Source organism: Gadus morhua, chromosome 15 (genome assembly GCF_902167405.1).
Source record: "Gadus morhua chromosome 15, gadMor3.0, whole genome shotgun sequence".
Lineage (NCBI taxonomy): Eukaryota > Metazoa > Chordata > Actinopteri > Gadiformes > Gadidae > Gadus > Gadus morhua.
In genome coordinates this window covers 26,808,380-26,835,584 of record NC_044062.1, presented here as the reverse complement: position 1 = coordinate 26,835,584, position 27,205 = coordinate 26,808,380, and the positions used below count along the sequence as shown (strand labels likewise).

The 27,205-nt window shown below is 41.9% G+C and overlaps 1 protein-coding gene and 2 long non-coding RNA genes across 3 annotated transcripts; 2 read left to right on the top strand and 1 right to left on the bottom strand.

The window, feature by feature from the left end:
• Window positions 1–6,114, top strand: LOC115560232 (uncharacterized). Its single transcript, XR_003979719.1, has 2 exons — window positions 1–184; window positions 5,801–6,114. It is a non-coding gene; the product is annotated as an uncharacterized LOC115560232 (long non-coding RNA).
• A 5,738-nt stretch (window positions 6,115–11,852) lies between these two features.
• On the bottom strand, window positions 11,853–13,122 carry LOC115560031 (uncharacterized; the record flags this gene model as incomplete). Its single annotated transcript, XM_030379313.1, has 1 exon — window positions 11,853–13,122. A coding segment is annotated over exon 1 (1,059 nt), but the record flags the coding sequence as incomplete, so codon positions are not given.
• Window positions 13,123–17,442: 4,320 nt separating this feature from the next.
• On the top strand, window positions 17,443–19,789 carry LOC115560071 (uncharacterized). The gene is made up of 2 exons (XR_003979672.1): window positions 17,443–18,628; window positions 18,734–19,789. It is a non-coding gene; the product is annotated as an uncharacterized LOC115560071 (long non-coding RNA).
• The last annotated feature ends 7,416 nt before the right edge of the window (window positions 19,790–27,205 follow it).

The following is a 27,205-nucleotide window of genomic DNA, read 5'->3' as shown; positions in this document are numbered from 1 at the left end:
TTAACGTTTCGGGGCTGTCGGGCTGATTACTGCGGAATAACAATATTGCGTTTATAAAAGTTTCTTGCAGCGCCATCCGGCAGCCTGAGCTGTTCGTCCGCAAACCTCTCACAAACTGTCAACGTCGCCACCAAGCCGATTGGTGAGCCTTGAACTGCGATTGGTCAGAAAGAGCAGGTAACAGGTAATGACAACATTAAACTCTTGTGCAGACTCGAACAGAGTGACACACAAACACACACACACTTTTAAGTTTGTGCGGCGTGCTTGTTGTTTTGTTTCCGGTGTAGCTAGATCCGGTATGGTGTTGTAGTTTATCTAACGTGACTAGTTGTTGCTAGACAGCAGGTGGAACTACGTTTGCCTAGCCAGACAAGCGCTAATCGCGCGATTAAAATATTAACGCCGTTAATAACGTGTTAAACTGACAGCACTAGTAATTACCACTGGTAATAAGGTACATACAGAGGAATTACAGCTGAAGAAATAAGTAAAACCTCCACTATTACCCAACAACTCAACTGTGTAGTTGTAACTGTTTTAGGTTGGTAATAACTAATAATAAATAAGATATTATTGTGTACTTCCTAGGAAATTAGGCAACCAATTCTTAGAAACACCTTAATTAATTCAAGTTACAATTGTAGTTATCCAATTTTAATGTTGGTAACAGCCCAAGTTTAATGATGTACTATCTAGAAATTAGCATAGTTTTTTCCAATAAATTACTTGTCTTACACAGTTATTATTCATAGCTACACCTATTTATGAAGGGTTTATTTGATTTACCTTAGAAACTATGGAATTACTTACCTGGTAAGTAATTCCTTACCTGGTAAGTAATTCCTCTGCAGGAACCGTTTTCCTCTAGTGTCATGGTACATCTTCTTAAATACTGGGTACGAAGCTGTTTGTTTCCATGGTGTTACCAAGTTATTAGCATTTAATTTGTAATAGATCCATTCCATTGTCCTTGCAGTAAATTGGAACTTGTACCATGTACGTTCTGCAACGTTATTAAGTAAAACATGACAATTGACCCAGTAAGTAAGCTGAAACTGTACTGTAAAAGGAAGCCTTGTTTGTTTCCATGGTATTACCAGGTTCTTACCATATCATTTGTAATAGATACATTCCATTGTCCATGCAGTAAACTGGAACTTGTACCATGTACGTTCTGCTACATTACTAAGTAAAACATGAAATTTACTAGGGGTGTGCATTGGCACTGCCCTCACGATTCGATTACGATTCACCAGGTAGCGATTCAATACAATTCTAAGCATTGTGATGCATCAAAATTCTACTCCACACAATAAGGCAATTTTTTTCACCTTCCACTCCCAAACCTACAGCAATTAAATGCCAGGCTTTGTCCTTTGACATTGTCCTTCCAAAAGGATGATATATTTCATAAATTATTTGATGTTGCTGCTTTGACAATCAGTCTCTCGTCGTCCATGTTGCCGACCCTCTGAGACCCTTTGATTGATTGACTGCTGACCTGACTGCCACGGGTCATGACGTTATGTTGATGTGAAGTTGTGATAGGCTACATGAGCTAAGTATTGTGTTTTATTTTGAAAATTGACCGGATGCTCTATGGCTTTTACTTTTTCACTTCCTTCCCGGCTCGATCTGCTCTGTTGAAATTGACACGGTTGAGCAATGGCTACGGAATGGTAGCGCTCCGGCACGGGGCGCCGCTTCTGGGACGCTGCTGAGCCGGTGGAAATTGTTTCATTGATTAGAGTGGCAGCGATCAGCAGCGGTGACCGTGTCGCAGCCGTTCTGCGGCGCTTACGTCCCCGGTTTATCTTTCAAACAATGCATATCTCACAAACAGGCACTGAACACTGAAAGAATCGGACAAAAAAAAAGAGCCGTCCACATCAACTCAATTTAAACGTTACTGATGGTGTTTTGATAAAACTAATGACAGTGGCAAGTTATGGCAAGTGACCACAATGAAGACTGCTTCAACCTCTACAATTTGAATAAGTGGCGAATGCCATGCAGCAATCTGCCTATGGTCATCTTTGTGGTCATTCGCAAACCAATGAGTCCACTCGATGAATGAGAGATGGCTCTTTAGTATCCTCTCTGTGCGGTTTCCCTGAAGTCTCCACACCTGGGATTTGTAGGCTGAACAAGCCCTGACCAGGTACCTCCAAATCTCCCCTTCCATAGTGTAATAAAGTATCAGAAGACAAGAAAATAAACATTAGGACTGTCAATCAATTAACATTTTTAGAACATGTAAAACTCGAAGATTATTTTGTTTGCCAGGTAATAAAGGATGCTGGTCCTCTGGATATTGTGTTTGGTCATATTAAAAAGAAAAAGAGGCATAGACATAAATGCAGTTAATAGGACGGGAGAGGACAGGCTGTTACCTCCAGTTAGCGCTTTAGCATCGAGCCAGCGGAGCTTCTGTCATTCAAACAACTCAGATATGTTTTTTAACACCAAACATATTAAAACATCCAGATTTAATCGGGCTCTGTCCCATAAATACAGTTAATAGAATGCTTAAGAGCAGCTCTACCGGAGCATGCTGCCTCAGGTACAAGTTAGCATCCTGTTTGATATTCGCCGGATATTAGTAACTCATCCAAGATGGTCGCAGCGTGAGGGAGTGCAACGCAGGCAGGTCTGCCCTCTTAAGATAGCTCAACAAACAATCCTACTTATAATATTTATACCTCTGTCGCATCGTAGTGTTTAAGTCCCGTTTTCTCTCCTGCATATTGTTGTTTGGCACAACATTGGATAACACAAACAATGGCAGCTGATCAACAAAGCCAGATCTCCCTACAAACTTTATGGGATGGAATACAACAAATCCAAACTGAAATGCTCGCTCATCAAGATTCAAAGGTGGATCCCATTCAAACAAAATTGTGCAGCATTCAGGTTTCTCTGGGCATTCTTGGAGAACATGTGCATTCACTAGAGCAGCGGGTCGGAGCAAACGAGGAAGACGTTACAAATCTCAGCACGCTGACTAAGGAATTAACCAAAGACAATGCCTACCTGATGGACAAGATCCAGGACCTGGAGAACCGAAGCCGAGCCTCTAACCTTCGCTTTGTGAGGATTCCTGAATCCGCGGAGGGCCGCGATATCCTGGGGTTCATGTCCAAGTTAATTCCTCAGTTACTTGGCCCGGAAAACTTTCCCACTCCTCCGGTCATTGAGCGAGCCCACCGCACGCCTACGTTCCGCCACAACGACAGAGCAGGTCCAAGACCCATCCTGATCAAACTCCTCAATTTCAGGATAAGGTAAAAATCCTCCATCTTGCCAGAGAGAAGAGGGAGCAGGTGTCTAAAGGTAACCAACTATACATATATCCTGACTTCAGTGCTGATCTAATGAAGAAACGCCGCTCCTTTGATCCTGTTAAACGGAGTCTTCGGGAGTTAAATTTAAAATACTCCCTTCGGTATCCATCCACGTTGAATGTCATTGTCAACGGGAAACCACAGCTGTTTACATGTCACAGAGCCGCTGAAGCAGCTTTTATGACTTCTTCAAGCTCTCCTGAGACCCCCATGAACGCCTCTTCCCCATAATTAAAGTTCACATTTAATTACAATCCTTAATACAGGAGCAGCGTCGGCTGCCATTATAATTTAATGAACTGAACTTTTGGCGTAATTAGGCGTAACATAAACCTTGATTTATTTCACTTTTTAACGACTTATTCGCCTGTATCCATCGATTATCGCATTATTATCGCTGGCATCTTTTTCTTTCTTTTTTTGTAACTGCCGTAAACTGAAGCTGTTGTTTACATCTGGCTGTTATTCGGTAGTCGTAAAACTGAACTTTCATAATGCCAGTTGTTTTCAGTTCCATTGACAGATGACAGGCGCGGAGCTATCGTTATCACTTTATTTTTTCCTTTGATGCAGACCGACCTGTTTGCGGTCTATTTTTATTCTTCATCTATTGATTTAATATACCGCCTCACGGAGATGCCTTGGCCTAGGATGGCTGGGGCTGCTGGGTCATCATTAATGTTTTTTGTGTTTGTGACTGTTTTGTATTGTGTTTGTTTCTTGTCAGTTTTGTGTTTCTGTGTGGCAGGCCTACTTTTTTTGTGTTATATTGTCACAACCCTCTACAACATTTTCTGATGCTCTAATCTGCCTAGCCCTGAACAGTGTTATTATCCATATAAACCTAAATATCCCAAATTAATAATAGTAAAGGTTTAAAAATCATTCATCTGAATATTCGAAGTCTTGTGCCAAAAATGTATTTACTTCGTTCATGGGTAGCCCAACACAATCCCAATATTATTACTCTATCCGAAACATGACTCAATAGCAACATCTCAGACAATGAAATAAAACTAGAAAATTACGTATTATATAGAGCTGATAGAGGCTCCAGGGGAGGTGGTGTGGCTAGCTATGTCTCTTCTAATTTAACTGCTGAGCTAATTACACCTACAGTTAAACCAACACTTTGAATGCCTTTTTGTTAAAATTATATTTCATCAGAATAAATATATTACTGTTGGTAATGTACAGTATATAGACCACCCCCTGCCCCGGTAGAATCCTCCAAGTGCTTGATGTCTACCTTTGATGCTATCCCCTCTAAAAATGAAATGATCATTCTAGGCGATTTTAACAAAACTTGGCTAGATAAGTCCTCTGGTAAAGATAAAAAGTTTAATTTAACACAAATTATTAAGGAACCCACTCGAATTACTCCTAAGTCCCAGTCCCTACTTGATTGGATACTTGTCACTCATCCTGAAAGATCTGTTGAAGCTGGTATATTGTCAGACTGCCTCAGTGATCACTCTGTTATCTATTGTGTATGGAAAATTAAAATCCCAAAAGCACCACCAAAATTAGTAAAAAATCAGACAACATTAGAAAATGAATATAGACCTATTTATCAATGATTTAATTTCTATTAATTGGGACAGGTATCAGTTAATTCCAACTGCGCAGGATGCCTGGGACTTTCTGTACTCTGAGTTAACACAAGTAGTGGATAAACATGCTCCATGGAAAATGTCAAAGGTCAAGGGATGACATCTTCCTTGGATAGCTGATCTTCTAAGCCTTTTTAGACAGAGGGACAAGGCCTGGGCCAAATTTCGGCAGACAAGGGATAACGCTTACTGGGAAACATACAGGAAACTAAGGAACCTTTCCAAGACAATGACCCGCAACGCAAAATCGGATTACTATAAGGAATGTCTCTCCAACCAGTTTAAAAATCCTAAACAATTCTGGAATGCTTTAAAATCCATAATAAATACCTCTGATAAAAGCCCTATTAATAAAATACGTGATGATAATGCGATAATTCATGACCCTCTCTCAATTGCTCAAGTGTTCAGTCAGCATTTCTCCACAGTCTGTTCTGGCTCAATATCAGATTTTTCTTACAATCACTGTTCTAATAATATGTCTGCTTGTCATAGTACCCTCTCATTTAATAAAATTACACCTCAAGAAGTCCAGAATGCCATTAAACAACTTAGTCTGAGTAGTGGTACTGGCCTTGATGGAATTGAATCAAGATATATTAAATTGGCCTCCCATATCCTTATGTTTCCTCTAGCTGATTGGTTCAACCTGTCTTTTTCTACCTGTGAGATACCAACAATGTGGAAATACTCACGTTGTCACGGTCTGTCCGTCACGCCCCTTTCACCCTCGCAGCTGGGCTGCGTCAAGTGATTAGTTGAGCCTTTAAGTTGGCTGAGCACTGTTCACCTGTTGCCAGATTGTCTTCGCTGTTAGGTTCATGCAAGTCTCTCCACCAGATCCTGCCTGGCCTCGACTACGTTACCCGCCTCGTCCTTCTGGATCCTCGTTCGCCTGTCTCCTGTCCCGGCTTCCCGACCCTGCCTGTCCCTGACTACGTTCCCCGTCTCGTCTTTCTGGATCCTCGTTCGCCTGTCTCCTGTCCTGGCTTCCCGACCCTGCCTGTCCCCGACTACGTTCCCCGTCTCGTCCCTCTGGATCCTCGTTCGCCTGTCTTATGTCCCGGTTTCCCGATCCTGCCTGTCCCCGACTACGTTCTCCGCCCCGTCCCCGTTGATTTGCTTGACGAAGTAAAGATCGGAATATCATAGTATTTGCTTGTCTCCGAGTCGTGCTTTTGGGTTCTAATCTGCCAGTCTCCTCAGTAGAGCGTGACACACGTATTACGCTAATTCACAAAGGAGGCAACGTCCATGATCCAAATAATTATAGTCCAATATCATTAATCTGTACTGTCACAAAAGTCTTTGACAAAATATATTTTAATCAAATATCACATTATCTTAAAATAAACATTGTCCTCTCACCTTTTCATTCTGGATTTAGACCTAATTACTCAACAACCAATGCATTTGTTAAGTTGACTAATGATATATTTTCAGCATCTGACTCTGGTGATCTCACAGGAGCTATTTTTATTGATCTGAAGAAGGCTTTTGATTTGGTGGACCACTATTTACTTTTAGACAAGCTTTATGCAATTGGTTTTTCGCAAAATGTACTTCTCTGGTTTAATTCTTATTTTCATAATAGAAAGCAATGTGTTGTTCTTCAGGGATGTAAGTCTGATTTTTTGTACAACAAAGGGGTGTACCCCAAGGTTCAACACTTGGACCTCTTCTTTTCTCTATTTTTATTAATGATCTTCCTGTGATTTGTTCTAAAACTTCAGTTCAACTTTATGCTGATGATACTGTCCTTTATGCCTCTAAATCTAATATTTCACAGATACAAAATGCTCTTCAATTGGACTTTGATATCGTTCAAAACTGGCTCTCATCTAACAGACTTCTGCTCAATAAATCAAATTCGTATTCCATGGTCTTTGGTACAAAACATAATCTAAAAACAAAATCTAATAATTTAATAATAACATGTAATGATGGTATGAATCTGCTTAGAGTTGAACAATTTAAATATCTAGGTTTATGGCTTGACTCAGAACTTACCTTCAAACCTCACATTGACTATATGCTTCGTAAAATCAACTTTGGTACTGGTGTATTATTTCGATCTAAGAACTGTTTTACATCTAATGTTCGAAAGAAACTTCCCTTATGCCCCGTTTACACCATCCCGCTAATGGCCGCTATTGGCCGATGGACCACCGATGGAATGTGCCACCGACCCCGGAAGTCGGGGTGATTCGGGTGACATCGGGCTAAAAATGTATGATCGGGTCCATTTATCGGGGTAGCATTTACACATTCCCGATGTTATAACGATAACATAACGATTTATGCCAGGGAAGACACCCGAAGTGCGTTTGGCATTTGACGTCATTTCGGGAGAAGGCCAAGGGGAGACTGGTTTAGACTGATGTTTATTTATGTATTTATTTATATTACAATAGCGATTTTATAATAATAGAACGTCGGTTCTAAATGGGCGAAGTACCCCCTTAATTATAAAAGTTGGACATCCATCTATCACCCCCGATTTATACCCAAGTGACAGATTGAGGGTCTTCCTGAACACAATCTGGTCACAATCGTTATTTGACGTTAGACTATCGGTATAATTCGGCCTGCAATCTGTATGTTTCGGGTTACATTGGCTTACATCGGGTCTAATTCGGGTAAAAAATAAATAGCGTGACTCTATCGGCTGTAATTCGTGTGCATTCGTGTAATAAACGTGCTATTCCGTGTGTCTTCCCTAGAGACGTCGGGTGTCTCTCGGGGGTCTTTCGTGTGTTGAGGTTGCCGATATAAAGACGATAAAACACGATAAAGCGCGGAAGATTAACGAATATAGCCGATGCACCCCAGGAAAATTCCCGAACGACTTACGATGTCTCACGTTATACTCCCGTTCTATTCCCGATTATAGCCGATTAGCCCATAGCACCACCTGGTAACCGATCCTACCCCGATAGACCCAAAATTAACAAACATGTTCGTTCTTTGCCGCTGTTGCCCGATGATTGAGCTTTTCTTCCCGTTGTCTAACGATGTTCCCGGGAAGAGTAACAGTGTTTCCCGATGCAACCACGCTATTTGCCAATGTTATAACGATAGTTGCTGATATAGCCATCGGGCATCATCGGGGCACACTATCTGGTAGGTGTAAACAGGGCATTACAACTTATTTTACTGTTTTTTGGTTACGCTGATGTAGTATATCTAAATGCATCTAAAACAAATCTTCTACCTCTCAACACAGCATATAACTGTCTTTGTAGATTTGTTCTTGGTTGTTCATTTTACACTCATCACTGTATCATGTATAACGCACTCAAATGGCCCGCACTCAATTTAAGAAGACATATCCACTGGCTACAGTTTATCTTTAAATGTATACACTGCAATTATCCTGCTTATTTACAACATTTTTTTATTCCATATTCCTCAACATATCAATTACGACACTCATCTCAGTACTTCTTTTCCATTCATACAGTGTATAAAACAATTGGTAAAAAAGCATTTATGTTCAAAGCGCCATCGGACTGGAACAATCTCCCTTCAAACATACGATCACTGACATCTTCTCATAATTTTTACACATGCCCTGTCTTATTTTGAGTTAAACTGCATGTGTTTCTACGGTGCCCCTCTGGTGACATGGGTGAATATTCACTAATTCGTGCCCACGAAATAATAATTCCTGCCCACAAAATAATAATTTGTGCCCACGAAATAATAATTTGTGGCCACACATTAATAATTCGTGCCCACTAAATAATAATTTGCGGCCACACATTAATAATTCGTGCCCACAAAATAATAATTCGTGGCCACAAAATAAATAATTTGTGGCCACAAAATAAATAATTCGTGGCCACAACATAATAATTCGTGGCCACATAATAATAATTTGTGGCCATGAATTAGTAGCCTATGTTGTGGCCACGATCAAACTAGGAGCTTGTCGGCTGTAGGCCTATACGTTGGAGAACATGGAAAACTTAGAATTAAGTTTGTTTTATTTTCATTTAGGGATGGATTATAATCAAATACTTAAGTCACTCGCGGTTAGGCATGGAGTCATAATTAGCAAGAGACACCTAATGCGGCTGCTAAAAATGCATGGCTTGACGCGCAAAGTATATGCTGATCTCGGGGAAGTAATAGATTTCATTATTCAGCATCTGAAAGGACCTGGGAGACTTCACGGATACAGATGGATGCACCAAAAGTGCTTGTCAAATGGCATTCGTGCAAAAAAGGAAGATTCAATTCAATTCAATTCAATTTTATTTGTAGAGCCCTTAATCACCATTACAGTCTCAAAGGGCTTAACAGGCCAAGTATTTGTGACACCCCCCTTTACCCATGCCCCCACACGGGCAAGAAAAAACTCCCTTGAATCAGCAAGGAAGAAATCTTGAGAAGAAACGCAGTGTAGGGGATCCCTTCTTCCAGGGATGGTCAGGAGTGCAATGGGCGCCACAATTGACACACAGGTAAATACATGCACAACATATAAAAAACAATGGTGATGGGGTTCCGGCCGGTTATCCATGAGGAGAGTCCAGGCATCCAGTCCAGCACCCGCAACACGCTAGAACTGACAGAATAGTGAATTAGAACGGAAAAGTACATAGTGGGAATGTATAATGTAGTAACAAAAGCACAAGCAAACAGAGTAGTCGTCACTACGCATCTGTTGTTTTCACACTCCAAATGCAAGATTGTAGAGATGCGTTTTGAGCTTCCCTTTGAATAGCTCCACAGAGTCAGCTTCCCTGATCGCTGATGGCAGCCTATTCCATAGAAAGGGGGCTCGATAGGCAAACGCTCTCTGTCCAGCCGATTTCTTTTTAACCTTTGGCAATGAAAGAAGGCCGGCTCCCGAAGACCGGAGAGACCGAGAAGGACTATAAGGAATGATCAGGTCCTTCAGGTACGATGGAGATAGTCCATGCAAGGCTTTATAGGTTAGCAATAGCACCTTAAAGTCTGATCTGAAAGTTATTGGTAGCCAGTGTAGAGAGGCGAGAATAGGTGTAATATGATCAAACTTTCTCGTTCTGGTCAGCAATCTAGCTGCCGCATTGTGTACCAGCTGTAGACTCTTTGTGGTAGAATTCGGTAATCCCGAGAACAGTGCATTGCAATAGTCCAGTCTTGACGAGACAAACGCATGAATCAGTGTCTCTGCATCCACTGCAGATAACATTGGTCTGATTCTTGCAATGTTTCTCAAATGGAAAAAGGCAATTCTAGTTATACTTCTTATATGCTGATCAAAGCATAATTGAGGGTCAAACAAGACACCAAGATTTCTGACGGATGCACTCTGTGGGATGGCGAAGCCATCCAACCACAGAGAGACATCCTCAAACTTTTCCCGGTCCCGCTTCGAGCCGATAATCATCAGCTCTGTCTTCCCAGTATTAAGCTGTAGGAAGTTTTGTGACATCCAGCCCTTCACAGCAGCTAGACAGGACTCAACCCTTTGAATCTGGGCCGAGTCCCCGGAATCTTCAGGAATGTAGAGCTGGGTGTCATCCGCATAGCAATGGAAACTAATTCCGAAGCTGCGGATAACGTCACCCAGGGGAAGCATATAAATTGCAAAAAGCAATGGACCAATAACCGACCCTTGTGGTACGCCAAAGCGCAATTTACAATGCTTTGATTCTGCACCCTCATGAAGCACAAATTGGGTTCTATCTGTGAGGTACGATTCAAGCCAACCAAGAGCCGTACCCCCGAAACCAACATAGTGTTCAAGACGGTGAAAAAGAGTGCTATGGTCGATCGTATCAAACGCAGCGCTCAGATCCAACATCACAAGCATTGTGCTTGTATTTTTATCCAAAGCAAGAAGGATGTCATTTACAACTCTTGTAATAGCAGTTTCAGTTGAGTGGAAAATCCTGAACCCCAACTGGTAAGGTTCGAAGAGATTATTCCTCGTCAAATAGTCAACAATTTGCTTTGCTACAATCCTTTCCTGTACCTTGGACAGGAAGGGCAGATTCGATATAGGCCGATAGTTCCTGACTAATTCAGGGTCTAGGCCAGGCTTTTTGAGTAGCGGTTTTAACACCGCAGCCTTGAAATTGGAAGGAACAATTCCTGTTGAAAACGAAAGATTCATAAGCAAGAGGATAACAGGCCCCACCGTTGGAAGGAGTTCCTTAAGAACCCTAGAAGGGAGCGGATCCAACATACAAGTTGTTGGCTTTGAGGCCTTTATCACCCTTTCAAGTTCCGTCAAGGAAATTGCCTTAAACTCCAAAAGAGTTGCGTCAGAGTTCACCATCCTACTTGGCAGAACCCCATCCTGCCCCACGGGATGTGTAGGATTAGCCGCCCGGTAAGCATCAATTTCCTCTCTAATTGATTGAATCTTATTCTCAAAGAAATCCATGAATTCACCTGCCAAGATCGAGGAGCCTACGGTCTGATTCTGTTTCTGAGTGAGACTCCTCACCGTGTCAAAAAGAAACTTAGGATTATTTCTATTCAAATTAATGATACTAGAAAAGTAGGCGTTCCTGGCGATAGTCAGCGCACCCTTATAGGTGATCAGACTATTATGCCATGCAAGATGAAAGACCTCAAGTTTAGTCGAGCGCCATTTGCGTTCAAGAATCCTGCAATTTCGCTTCAAAATGCGCGTTTCTGCATTAAACCAAGGAGCTGGTTTTTTCAATGTTCGTTTTTTAGTTACGTACGGAGCAACTGAATCAATGGCAACAGACAAGGCAATGTTGAGTTCATCAGTAAGGCACTCCACAGAACCACTATAGTTACAGAGAGGTGCAAGTGAACCAGATAACTTATCTTCCATAGCTGTAATGGTTGCAGGTGTGATGCGGCGACAGCTGAAAGTAGCTTGCTGATCGTCGCAGGGGCAGGATACCACCACCTGGAAAGTGAGCAAAAAGTGGTCTGATAAAGCTGAGGTGTAGGAAGAGACCACTAGCTGTGAAATGTCAACACCGCGGGTCAGAACGAGATCCAGCGTGTTTCCACCGATGTGGGTTGGGTGCTGGACGAGCTGTTTGAAGCCAAGCGTATCTGTAATGGACAGAAAAGCCCTTGCAAGGGCATCAGATGGGTTATTCACATGAATGTTGAAATCCCCAATAAGCAAAATATTGTCTGAGTATGTAGCCAAATCAGCTGCAAAGTCAGAAAACTCATCCAGAAAAACTGAATACGGTCCTGGGGGACGGTATACTACAGCTAAAACAAAAGAGTCTGGAACTCGTTTTGCTTCTCGAGGAGCTGAGGTGCAAAGCGCTAGCACCTCAAAGGATCTGAAAATATATCTATTCTTTGGCTTTAAATTAAGCTTAGAATTAGATATCAGGGCTACTCCACCACCTTTCTTAACTTCTCTAGATACTTGGGTGCTAACGTAATGGGGTGGAGTAGCTTCGTTTAAGGCTAGAAACTCATCTGGTTTTAACCAGGTTTCACAAAGCCCCAGTATGTCGATCTTTTTATCAATGATTAGATCATGGACCAAGAGCGCCTTCGCTGAAAGCGACCTTATGTTCATGAACCCTATTCTGAGTGCTTCCTTTTTATTATTTTCAGAGGGAGTCCGGTTAACACTCAGCTCTGAAGCGGTCAAGGGGATACCGCGGTTTCGACATACTGGATGCGGCCCTCGTCTGCGGGTTTTACACCTCGGGACAGCGCGAGGCCGCACCACCGTACATATAGGTACAGCGTTATTTTCAGAGGGAGTCTGGTTAACACTCAGCTCTGAGGCGATCAGTGGGATCGCCAGAGTTGGACATACTGGTCGCGGCGCTTGCCTGTGGGTTTTACACCTCGAGACAGAGCGGGGCCGCACCACCATACATATAGGTACAGTGTTAATTTCAGGGGGAGTCGGGTTAGTTGTTAGTAGTTGATTTGACATGCGGTTTATCATGCGATTTACCATGCGATTTTGCACGCCTGTACTAGGTACGAACATCGTACTAGGTAAGATGTTCGTATTATTCTTTCAGCCTTGGACCCTGATGCATCGGCCATTCGTCGTTCCAGAAGACTCAGCAGTAGACAGTGTTTTGCCGCAGGACCCAACTACATCTGGCATATAGATGCGTATGATAAATTAAAGCCACATGGGATCTGCATCAGTGCATTGATGGCTTTTCGCAGAAAATCATATGGCTGAAAGCCGCCTACACAAGTAGCGACCCAAGCATCATAGGGGGTTACTTCATAGGGGCCGTTGAGGCGTTTGGTGGCTGTCCCCGAATTGTCCGCACTGATTTAGGGACGGAATGTGGTTGTCCGAGATATCCAGACTTACCTGCGCAGCAGTGATGTTGACAGTAGAGCAGGTGAAAAAAGCTACATTGCAGGAGCAAGTACTTCAAATCAGAGGATTGAAAGTTGGTGGAGTATTTTGCGCAAAGACAGCATTGTACGGGATACTGGATACAGTATCCAGTACTGGATACAACTCCTGGGAGAAATGAAAGACGAGGGCCTGTGTAATGGGGACTACCTGGCAGGCCCGGTTCTACGGGGGTGCATAAGCATGCATTGCACCCCCAAAAAAATTGTTTGCACCCTCAATTGAAAAAAATAAATAAAATATCTATATATTTTTTTTTATAAATATGATAAAAATAATAAAATACTTGCTCACAAACAAATTGTAATTAAACTTGTGACAATATCCATTGAATACCGTTGAGATATGAGCGAGCGTCCAACATCACTCTGACTGTTCACCAAACTGACAAAATATCTCCGCATTTATGTATGGTGTTTTGTTTATATGTTGCTTGGCAACAGTCCGCTCAGTGGGGAATGGGGATCTATTTTTGTTGCTGGAAGCAATTTCATTCGTTTATATGATTAAATAAACAAACAAATCACAATCTATTGTCAATCATTATTATTAACAGTACATTTACTAGTATAACTGTTGTATAAAGCAATAACACACTCGAAATATCCTGCCACAATTTATAAAAAATAAACGTTATATTTGAATTGCAGTCACATGTTTTTTCCGAGAATTCGGTTCTTTTTTACACCTCACACATCACACATATCAAAAACCTATCTCATATTCAAAGCTATCTAAGATATCAATAAGCTAATGTTGCAGCTGAAATGTTCTCCACATCACAAGACATGATATGATACCATCTTTTAAGCACAGTAAATGATTGTTGTCCCAACATGTCAGTAGAACTACGCAGAAGTGCTTGTCTATGGTAGAAAGGCCTGTGTGTAAAAAAGCGAAGCCTGAACTGAAGCTGGGTAGCTGGTTTTAGTATAGTACTGGTGCACCCCCTGTAATCTCAGATGCACCCCAAGGCATTCTGTTCTGGAACCGGGCCTGCTACCTGGACAAATCCCTTGTGCAGTTTTGCTTTCGGAACATTATTCAGGTGAGTTTGAAAGTATGTGGGCCTAAGAAATGACAATTTGCTACAATGTAAAGTAGTGAGTGAACAGCTTTTTTACTGGGGTAGCTTAAAATGTGGGTAAGCTTATCTTAATTTCTCAATAATCGTGCCTACTTTCTTTCATGTTGGTCTGGTAGGACGAGCTAGATGAGATTAAGAGGGTCTGGAACAGCCACCGCATCCGGCCAACCAATAATCCCAACGTACCCAGTGGGATCCCTGATGTGATGTTCACTGTACCACAGCTCTGGGGTACTGAGGACTTTATTGTTCCACATAGTGATCTTGATATCTGCAAAGAGGCTTGCAAATTCCTCTCAGCTGTCCCCTGCGATGAAGATATATTTGACCTGTGTACTATGATCATGTCAGAGTCGGGCCTTACTTTCCCAAAAAACATTTCAGAAGCTCAAGAGTTTTGCTTGACAATTCGTGTGGCTCTTCGCTCCCTCATATTTAACTGAGCAGCCTATTGACAACTAAATGATTGAAGCTACACCGCAGGCATGTCTTAAGATTTCAAATAGAAAAGGTAGGGGCATAGTCTTCAATGAAAAGACTAGATTTTGGTGACCTGTGAAAGGTCAAATTGTATTGTCATACAGAGCACATAATGAACTGGTTAGATTATTCCGACGGTTTCTTTAATCTATTTCTGTTTTGTTTTCAACAGTCAGTGCAACTCTTAACACTGAGGTCAATCAACCTTTTATGTTGATAAATTGACTGACTTGGCTCCTATCTGTGCTGGCGACTCTTTGGAATTACACATATAGTTACAGTATGCCCTACTGTGAAAATCTCACATATGAACAGCTACAATATGATATAATTGATATATGTTTTATTTATGTCCTAATATTGTTAATCATTGTATTATTCATTATGCTTCCACATCTCTGATGTAGGCCTTTACTCAAACAGTCTGCGGTAAAAAGGATGCATACACACATTGGCACAAAACTCTTTGAAATGTATTCAACAATTGCAAAAACATGTTAACACTCCACCTGTAATATGACCAACTATCTAAACCTGGGTTAATAGGGCTTGGGTGTCATGACGTAATTACTTTGCGTGGCCGCCATGTTGATGGCCACAGGGACAAGCTGGAGTCCACCTACCTCAGCTCTGACCCCCGACGCCTGTGGGGTGGCCTGCGACACATCACTGGCTATAAAGGGAGAAATAGCAGTGATGATCAGCCTGCCGCCTCTCTCCCTGACGACCTCAACACCTTTTACGGAAGGTTTGAGGCAACCAACCCCCTTCCTTCAGCAAGACTGGCCGAGGACCAGGACGACTACACTCTGTCCCTGACCGTGGCTGACGTGAGGCGAGAGCTCCAAAGGGTGAACCCCCGGAAGTCATCGGGGTCCGATGGAGTCCCAGGCCGCGTCCTCAGGGGTGCGCTGACCAGCTTGCGGAGGTATTCACCTCCATATTCAACTTATCACTGCATCTGTCTGAAGTCCCCACCTGCTTCAAACAGGCCACCATCATCCTCATACCAAAGAAAACATCAGTAACCTGCTTGAATGACTACCGCCCTGTAGCACTGACCTCCACAATTATGAAGTGCTTTGAGCGGCTGGTCAGAACCCACATCTGCTCTACCCTTCCCAACACCCTGGACCCCTTTCAGTTTGCATACCGTCCAAACCGATCAACAGACGATGCCATTGCCCTAGCTACACACGCCACCCTCTCCCACCTGGAAAAGAGCAACACATATGTGAGGATGCTGTTTGTGGACTACAGCTCAGCATTCAACACTATTGTGCCTGCCAAGCTCGTCCCGAAGCTCAGGGGCCTGGGTCTTAAAACACCCCTGTGCAACTGGATCCTGGACTTCCTGACGAGCAGACCCCAGGTGGTGAGAATGGGCAACCACACCTCCTCCTCACTGACCCTGAGTACCGGGGCCCCCCAGGGCTGCGTACTCAGTCCCCTCCTGTACTCCCTGTACATGCATGACTGTGTGGCAACACACAGTTCCAACATCATCCTGAAGTTTGCAGACGACACTACCATCCTGGGTCTCATCTCTAACAACGATGAGACCGCCTATAGAGATGAGGTAAGGGTCTTGGCAGAATGGTGCCAAGACAACAACCTGTCTCTCAACGTCTGCAAAACCAAGGAAATGATCGTGGATTTCAGGAAGCTGCAGAGGGGGGGTCAGGAGCCCATACACATCGAGGGAGCTGAAGTGGAGAGAGTCTCCAACTTCAAATTCCTCGGTGTGTACATCAAGGATGACCTAACCTGGTCCATGCAGGCAGGCTCAGCAGTCAAAACTGCACAGAAGCGGCTATACTTCTTGAGGAGACTCAAGAAGTTTGGCATGTCTTCAAAAACTTTAACAAACTTTTACAGATGCACCATTGAGAGCATCCTCTCAGGCTGCATCACTGCCTGGTATGGTAGCTGCTCCGCTGCCGACCGCAAGGCCCTGCAGAGGGTGGTGAAGACAGCGGAGCGTATCACCGGCAGCCATCTCCCCTCCGTGCAAGGCATCTACAACAGTAGATGCCTGAGGAAAGCAAAAAAGATTCTAAAGGACAACAGCCACCCAGGCTATGGACTGTTCTCATTGCTGCCGTCTGGTAGACGCTACTGGAGCATCCGAACACGGACTACCAGACTCACAAATAGCTTTTTCCCCCTGGCTGTAAGGCTTCTGAATCAGAAACACTGAGCCTCTGAACAGTTGCCACCTCCACCTACTCCCTGCTCCCCCACTCATACAATTCACTTCATAGATATATTTGCACAATTTTAAAAACTTTTAACTTATCCTCCACTTAAACTGCTGCTAGCCCTTCTACTGTACTCTAATTGTGGAATGTTAATGTTAAATGTTATATTGTTATAATGTCATAGTGCTACAGAGATATAGGTTGTTTTTTAATTTTTTGTATGTTAATGTTACATTTTATATGGTTTATTGTCATATTGTTTTAGAGTTTTATGTTATTTTTGTTATATGTATGACGTCTACTGCGTAGATGAATGATGCTTGCCAAGTCGTAAGAATTTTGCTGTGCTGAAGCAATTTGGTACATGCAACAATAAACACACTTTGACTTTGACTTTGACTTTGGCCTCCTTTACCGCTACCTGCCGCTACTCAGACTACTGCCTATGACTACTGCGCACTGTACTCCCTCTCAGCCTTGTTTTAATTTGATTAATTTCACCTTATTACTTGATTTCAACCATGGTAAACCGTTGCTGTATTGTGGGCTGTAACAGCGCAACACATGATCGCCATGGGAAAAAGATAGAAAATGGGTTAACTTTCCACCGCTTTCCTGCCTGGAGGCGCAACCACGGAGACCAAGTGTCGGAGATAACGAAGAGTCGTCGGCTCGCTTGGATCGCGGCTGTAAGACGACCGAACATAACTTTCCACAGTATCCCGATGTCGATGAGAGTGTGTTCCCTGCATTTTCATTCTGGTAAGTTAAAGATGCACGATTTTATTTTTATAGCCTAGATCTACGTTGTTTCTTTCCTTCAACCGCGACACCACATACATGAATGCGCGCCCACACAAACATAACATAACATAACATCAGAGACGGTTGATATAGCATTTCATCCTCATTGGTTGATATAGCATTTGATATAGCATTTCATCCTCGTTGGTAGAACACACTGCCAGTTCTTACAAGGGCAGGGACATCCCTCTCCATTTTCAAAAAACTCCTGAAGACCCAGCTCTTTGGAGAACAACATCTCTCATAGCACCACTTACAAGTCTTGCTGATCCTAGCACTTACCAGCCGTCTTGAACTGACACTCAACTGTTTAAAAACAGCACTCATTGATGCACTTATTCTTACTGTACTCTACCGTTTTTAAATTGTCCTAAAATTGTTGAGAGAATTGATTTAAAACTTAACTGTTACCATGTTGTTAGTCTCTTTGGTTAAAAATGCGTCAGCCAAATGTAATGTAATGTAATCATACAATATAATAATATGTATATTAAGGATCTTTCATAACATTATGGTTCTATATGTTTTCAACACTTCTGCTATGGATAATCATTTTTAAATTGTGTTACCAGGAAAACCAGCAAATGAAATGTACAACTCGCATCCGGATTGGGCACCATCACTACACTTGGGCCACACTGAGATGAAGGCCACAAAGACTGCACGCTATGAGAGACAGAACAAAAGAAAACGGCAAAGGACTGACAGTACACCTGCGATGGATGAGACAGTTATTGATGACCTTGTTCCACCAGGTAAGCCTTACAGAGCCAGCAGATACAAGACCTTATATTGCTTTTCTTGCTGTTTCAGCTGCATGATGCACATTTAGCTAAAATATTTCCTTATCTGTTCCACAGTGGAGACACCAGCACCAGCAGAGGATGGAGCTGACCAGACACTGCTGACAGAATGTGACTTCTGTCAGCGTCGGCGTGCTGAAATCAACCGGCTGCTGGAAGAGAACAGGACCCCTGAAATGTGAGCTTGGCCAGAGAAAAATGGATGAACATTTCCTGAAGGATGACAACGTCAAAGTGAAATACTACACTGGACTTCCACACCTTGAAGTTGTCATGGGTGTTCTAGCCTGTGTTGGATCGTACATGACACAGAGTAGTAAAGTTCTGTCACCTTTTCAGATGCTTTTCCTGACCCTCATGCGCCTTAGACTAAACTTACCTTTACAACACATTGCCCACCTCTTTTGTGTAGACAGAAAAACTGTTTCCAAAACGTTCAGTGACACCATAAATGTTCTGCATGCGCGCACCAGCCCTTTGATTAACTGGCCAGGGCGAGATGCGTTGCATGCAACTATGCCCCATCAGTTTGTGGAGGCCTTTGGGAAGCGTGTTGCTGTTATTCTGGACTGTTTTGAAATATTCATACAGACACCATCAAATCTTAAAGCTCAAGCTCAGTCATATTCCCACTACAAACACAACACAACTATGAAGTTCCTTATTGGTATTACACCACAGGGCTCAATTTCTTTCATTTCCAAGGAATTGGGGGGACGCGTCAGTGATAAGCACGTAACTGATAACTGTGGGATTCTGGACAAACTGTTACCTGGGAATTTGGTGTTGGCTGACCGCGCCTTTGACATACAGGACAGTGTAGGACTTATGTGTGCCGAAGTAAAGATCCCTGCTTTCACAAAAGGACGCAGTCAGCTGGATGCAAGAGACGTGGAGAGCACAAGAAAAATTGCCCACCTCCGAATTCATGTGGAAAGGGTGATCGGAACCGTCCGCAACAAGTACACCATTTTGTCAGCTAAAGTACCTATTCACATGGTGTTGCCATGCAAGGATGAAGACATGACATTTCTTGATAAGATTGTGTCTGTATGTTGTGCTCTGACAAACATGAGCCCTAGTGTTGTGCTGAAATAAATGTGCATCTGGTTTCTCCCTGATCATTATTGGTTAACTTTAACATTGGTTTCAACAACTTAGATTTTTTGACTTCAAGCTTGCATTGGTTGTTAAGTGTTCATTAGTTCATTAGTTGTTGATCAATATTGAATTAACAATTTATTTGTACTGACAATATACTCTAAGCTAAAATCTAACCAAGTAAGTGGTTTTCAGCCAGAAGTGTCTGTTGCATCCATACCCAAAAGAGACCTTGGGTGCTTTGAAAGGCGCCCTCAAATAAAATGAATTATTATCAAATTATTATTAAAAGCAAGAGGTGTATAATATACAATATAGAATATATAATATACAATATATGTCTTTGGACAGCTACTACAGACATGCATCACAAAACCAGGAGTCACCTGCTGCAGTGGTTGCATCAAGTCCAACACAGGAAAGGTGGTACCACTGCGTCACACAGTTCTCGTTGTCACACGCAACCATGTCATCCAGTTCCTCAGGCCCTTGGCACACGCACCACATATTCTCTTTATGTTCTGTGGTCCTCTTCCTCGCTCTCTTTTGCCCTCTTACTTGTGGGACTGTTACAGTGTTACGAGATTTGACAGCCATAACTCTTGAGGTCTGCGGTGTGGAGGCATCTTGTGTGTAGTGGCGGCAAATGAGCTCAGGGAGGGAAACCTTCAGGAAAAATTCCTGTGCCTTCTGCAGACATGACTCCCAGAACCTGACATCTGGCATGACTCGGACAACAACGAGATCTTTCTGTGTCCACACTACAAAGTCACAGTATTTGGACTCAGTCACAAAGATCTGTGTCTGCAGCTGTGTGTAGTATCTGTGGCCTTGTTTAAGTTGATATGTGTTGTCCACAAGTTGGAGACAGAAGTCCCTGTCACCATCACAAGCCTCCTGGACAGTGTTGTTCTTGTGCTTTGACGGACACTTTATTTCCAGGCAGCCTTTCCCACAGCAGATACAGTGAAGTAATCCATCAGGTGAAGCGCCTACTTGAGGAAACTCAGGGTTGATGCAGAAACCAGACAGCTCAATTTTCAGGTCAATGTGGTGTGGTGCTTGCTTGGCCTGATACACACTCCTTGCAGTCTCCTCATGCTCAATCCCCCATCTTGTGTCTTGTGTAGACAACAGTGCTGTTGGGTAGCACAATTTTCGCACCGTGGACAGCCGGCTTCTCAATGTTGCAAACAACAACTGCATGCATTGCTGAGGCGGTTACTCTCCCTGCCCGTACTCCATACCAGGCAGATGACTTATGTTGCTGCTTTGTGTGGGTGCTGATGATGTTGGCTTGTTCCTTTGACACAGCTGCAATGTCTTTCACTGTCTCACAGTGCTGGAGAAGGACAGATAGTGGAGCATTATCAAACTGTGGGTCACGCAGACGGTCTTGCAGGGGTTTTGGCATCACAGCTGGCTGGACAGGGTCAGCATAGTCGTGAAAGTAGGTCTCCATTGTCGACATACAAACTGCCCTGTGTTTATGGAGAACAGGGAGCAGTGACGAAAAGTCGTCCAATGTGGCTTGGGGCGTGTGTCTGCTGGCTCGTGTCCGTAAGCCAGGCATGGGACTGTTGTCATTGATGACTCTGTCCAGAGCAATCCTCTGCGCTTTTGCTGAAATAAAGTCAATCTTGTGGGCGACTTCTCCGTGGACTTTGTTTATTCCTGCTGGTATTTTCCAGTAAGCTGGCACATCTGTCACGGCCTTTTTTCCACGGATGCGGACTGCTGCCTCAATCTTAAACAGTAGAGCCCCAACATGTGTACATGCCTCTGCAATGCCAGCCATGCATGTACAGTGTGCACAGCAAACCTGGCCATCGTTGGCAATGATGACCCATGGCTTCAGGGGAGTCTCATTGATGCGCTGAGAGTGCAAGACCTGAGGAGAAATAAATGGACATACATTATGCAGGTAAGGACACCACTTCATTATGTTTCATTCTATGAAGGAAACCAAACATTAACCTAAACCCCTCAGTAATGTGTATACATGACATATAAATGACATTTATACGACAGTAAAGTATAACATCTGAAAATTAATTTCAACATTCATCTAGCAGGTGCCAGAGCCCGTCGGAGCACAGCTTACCTTTGTCCGAATTACTGTGTTCCCACTGTTTGCTGGCTTTATGATCTGCAGCTCCTGAACCCATCCATTCGTGAACTGCACATGAGACTCCAAGGACTTGTAGCTTCGGAACTGTTCTGACGTATAGGCGCTCACACCACAAACAAGGTAGCCGAAGACATCTGATATGCAAAACTGTGGCAACAGGTCGTCGTCGGTGCTCCACTCATTGTTTGGAACTTCATATGGATCCAAATTATTAATAATGCTGATTTTGTCACCATACCGGTCCCTGGCATCTCTATTTAATGTGTCCCGGTAAATTCCAGATCCTTTTCGTGATTTTAACATATTTTTTCTAGCTATTCTTTCTCAACTCTACTGCTACTTCTCTTCGTTCAACAACGTTATGTCAGAGTTATGTTAACGTTCGCGTAGCCATCAACATGGCCGCCACGTCCCACAATGCAACGCGGATCCCGCGCCCTATTAAAGCATGGGTTAACAAATGTATGGTGACACTCAGTGGTCAGTGAATGATTTACTTCACATATTCCTATCAATCTTCAAATGTTATGAGTGTATTTGAATGGACATTTGTTATATATGTATGATTACGTCACCATTTCAGCAGAATTGCGCTGCCCCATTATGACGAATGTCGCGGAAAAGTTGCAAGAGAAGTGTCAACAGCATTGACACTTCTCATGGTCTTGGTGGTCCGCAAAGGTGGAGCATCTCTGACACTATTAGTAGGCTAAAATTTATCAGGCGTAAATCACACCGAAATGGGTCCGAAGAAGGCTTTCACGGCCGAAGAAGACGAGGATATAAAAAGGTCTCTCGACTTCCTATCCGGCGAAGTAGCCGCGATGAGGAAACAGCAGAGAGACATCCTAGACCTGGCCGGGGAGATAAAAGTGTTGCAGATGCAGAGCGAGGAAAAGGATAAACGAATTCTCCATCTGGAAAGCAGAGTGTCTGACCTGGAGCAGTACACTAGGTTTAACAACGTCATCGTTACCGGGCTCCACGTTAAACCCCGGTCATACGCTCGGGCGTTGACCGATGACAACGGGGGGGAGCCCGGTGAAATCGATGTCAGCTCCACGGAGCAACAGGTGGCTGCATTCCTGCAATCGAAGGGGATTGACCTGGACTGCAATGCCATCGAGGCATGCCACCCGCTGCCCAGGAGGAAAACCAGCGACAATCCGGTGGTCATCATCAGGTTTGTTAACCGCAAACACAAGACCGCGCTGCTGAGACAGGGGAGGAAGCTGAAGGGAAGTAACGTGTTCCTGAACGACCATCTCACTAAAAACAACGCCGACATAGCCAGAATGACTCGCAATTTGAAAAAGCAGGGGAAAATTCAGAACACTTGGACTGCAAACTGTAAAATATTCATTAAATTAAATGGTTCTCCCGAGGAGGCTAAAGTCTTGGTCGTCAAGCACATTGAGGAACTGGATAAATACCAGTGAATAAAAAACACCGCTCAACAATGACACAAACTCAAAGTGTTCGATCTAATGCATCCGTAGACTGTGGCCACATAACTCAGGGGATTATGAATAATGACACTTTGGAACTAAACACATTTGAATATACGGATCATAGTGCACTGGATTTGGAGCACGAAATAGACCCAGACAACAATTTTTTTTCTACCATCAACAACAACTGTCACTATTACACTGGGGAGCAGTTCAACCGGAGCATTAAGACCGATGGCAAATTATCAATTATTCACTTCAACAGCAGAAGCCTGTATGCAAATTTCACTTCTATCAGGGATTATTTGGATACATTTTCACAACCATTCAATATCATCGCAATATCTGAAACCTGGCTCAATAAGGATAGAGAACTGGACTTTGACATGGATGGTTATGAACTTAGTTATATAAATAGACAAAATAAAGGAGGAGGAGGAGTAGCCATATATGTGGACAAGACATTAAATTTCAAGGTGCTGGACAGAATGACAGCAGTAGTGGACAATGTTTTTGAATGTATATCAATAGAAATCTGCAAAGAAAAAAGAAAAAAATTGATCATTAGCTGTTTATATAGGGCACCTGGCTCTAATATTGAGGTGTTCAAAGATTGGATGGAAGACATTTTCTCCAACAAGGGTAACAAAACCATTTTCATCTGTGGAGACTTCAATATTGACCTTCTTAATCCAAATAAACATAAAATGACAGAGGAATTTATAAACACAATGTACAGCATGAGCTACTATCCCATCATTACCAGACCTAGCAGAATCACATCACATTGTGCCACTCTCATAGACAATATATTCACCAATGACATTGAAAACAATACACTAAGCAGACTATTGATAAATGATACAAGCGACCATCTACCAGTTTTTACAGTTTATGACAGGAACTATAAGATCAATAAGCCAGTCAAAAATAATGAATACAGACGAGTTAGATCTGAAGAATCGATGATTGCCTTTAAAAACGAACTGCAGGCACATAATTGGACTGAAATATATGAGAAAATAGACATTAACAGTGCATATGAAGAATTTCTCAGGATATTCAAAACATTATACAATAAAAACTGTCCAATAAGAAAATATACAAGAAAAATTAGATATACTCTAAATGTCCATGGATCACGAAGGGCCTACAAAATGCCTGTAAAAAGAAAAATACACTGTACCAGAATTTTATAAGGCTGAAAACTGAAGATGCTGAGAACAGATATAAAACATATAAAAATAAGTTAACTAAAATCATAAGAACTAATAAAAAAGATTACTATAGGAATTTATTGGAAAAAAACAAAAACTATATTAGAGGAATATGGAACATACTGAACAGTGTTATAAAAAATGGTTCTGGACTGAGAAATTATCCTAAGTATTTTTTGGTTGCTGATAAGGAGGAGTACAATATGGATGTTGTGGCCAACTTTTGTGAATATTGGTTCGGACCTAGCAGAAAAAATTCCTGATCAAGGGTCATCTGAGCACAATATGGAAAAATTAATTAGTAGAAATGAGTTCTCTATGTTTCTCACAGCAGTGGACGAAAGGGAAATTGTTGATATTGTTTTGAATTTTATGGGTAAAAAATCTAATGATTGTGATGAGATAGATATGACTGTGGTAAAAAAAGTGATTGATGGAATAACAAAACCATTCACATACATCTGTAACCTTTCATTCTAAACTGGTACCAACTGGTACCATTTCCAAACAAAATGAAAATAGCTGAGGTCATACCTTTGTACAAATCTGGAAACAAACACCACTTCATAAATTACAGACCGGTCTTGTTATTGCCACAATTCTCCAAAATTCTTGAAAAACTATTCAATAATCGACTGGACAATTTCATAGATAAACACAAACTGCTCACTGATAATCAATACGGATTCAGAGCAAATAGATCTACATCAATGGCTTTATTAGAATCAGTTGAAGAAATCACAAATTCTATGGACAAAAAACAACAATCAATAGGGATATTCCTAGATCTAAAAAAAGCATTTGACACAATAAATAATGACATATTAATAAAAAAACTGGAACGTTACGGCATCAGGGGTATAGTGGGCAACTGGGTGAGGAGTTATTTGAGTGACAGGCATCAATTTGTGACACTTGGTGATTGTTCCTCTGCGTGTTTGGACATTGCTTGTGGTGTCCCCCAGGGGTCAGTGTTGGGCCCAAAATTGTTTATTCTTTACATAAATGATATATGTAATGTATCGAATGTGTTAAAGCTTGTTCTGTTTGCTGACGATACAAATATATTTTTTTCTGGTGATGATTTATATCAATTAGTAGAGGCAATCAATTTTGAAATTAGTAAATTAAAATTATGGTTAGATAATAATAAATTATCGTTAAACTTGAGCAAAACAAAATGTATGTTATTTGGAAACTGCAGAACAAATGAACAAATAAAGATACAGATTGATGGCGTAGACATTGAACGAGTTAGTCAAATAAAATTCCTTGGTGTAACAATTGATGAGAAATTAAACTGGAAATCTCACATAAAACATATACACTCGAAGTTGTCAAGAAGTTTTGCAGTATTATATAAAGCTCAACAGGTTCTGGATCATAAGTCATTACACATCCTCTATTGTTCACTGGTTTCACCTAATTTAAGTTACTGTGCAGAGGTTTGGGGCAATAATTACAAAAGTACATTACATTCACATTTTATTCTGCAGAAAAGAGCTATACGGACCATTTTCAATGTTGGGTATAGGGATCATACAAACTCATTATTCATGCAGTCAAAAATACTCAAATTAACAGATCTGGTTGAATTTCAAACAGCACAGTTAATGTTTAAAGCAAAAAATAACAAACTACCGGCAAATATTCAAAAAATGTTCACACAAAGAGAAGGGAGTTATTTTTTACGGGGATTGTTTAATTTTAAAATGAAAAAGGTGCGTACAACCAGAAAAAGTTTTTGTATTTCTGTCTGTGGAGTAAAATTGTGGAATGGGTTAAAAGAAGAGCTCAAACAATGTCCTAACATAAAACTATTCAAAACAAGGTTAAAGGAAATGATTCTCACACGGTACAAGGATGAAGTTGTTTGATTTTCTTTGGGTGTTAATTGTTTAGTCATTTAGTTTGTTATTTATTCTTTATTTTTTTGTATTTATTCTCTTTCTGAATGAAAAATATTGTTTGGATACAAAAATTTATCAATAGTGAGATAATGTCTATATTTTCATGAATGTTTTTTTTTGTTTATATTGTTAATTTATTTATTAATTATTATTTTTTGACAAATGTGCAAGAAATTATAGTATATATCTGATATGAACAAATAAGTTATACATTTTATTTAAAAAAAAAGATAAAAAGGAAAAAAATAAATAATTATAATTATATGTTTGGATACGTTAAAGGGACTCTCACCTTTGTTGCATTTGAGAATTACAGCACATTCAAATCATCCCGCCCCACCCCCTAAGCGTTATTTTTTACAAGTACAAAACTAAGCGTTATTTTTTAACGAGTACTGTAACGACCTCGCCGGTGACATAATGATGTCGAGTCATTAGTAGTTGAAGGTAGTTTTAATGAACCAAAACCAGGTCACTGAAACCCGTAACATTGTAACCAACGGCAGAAAACCGACACAAAACAAACCCCGGTTACCCCGGCAACCCCCAACACGGTCTCACTCGCGTGCAGGCCCCCACCCTCCTGTTCTTCCAAGGCCCTCCCCCAGCTGACCTAATGATTCGCCCCCACGCTGATTGCAGGCATGCAAACTGGCTCGGGGTGAAACAGGTGAGAATGATGCGTGAGCTGAGAAAAACACAGACCAACTATAGGGTTC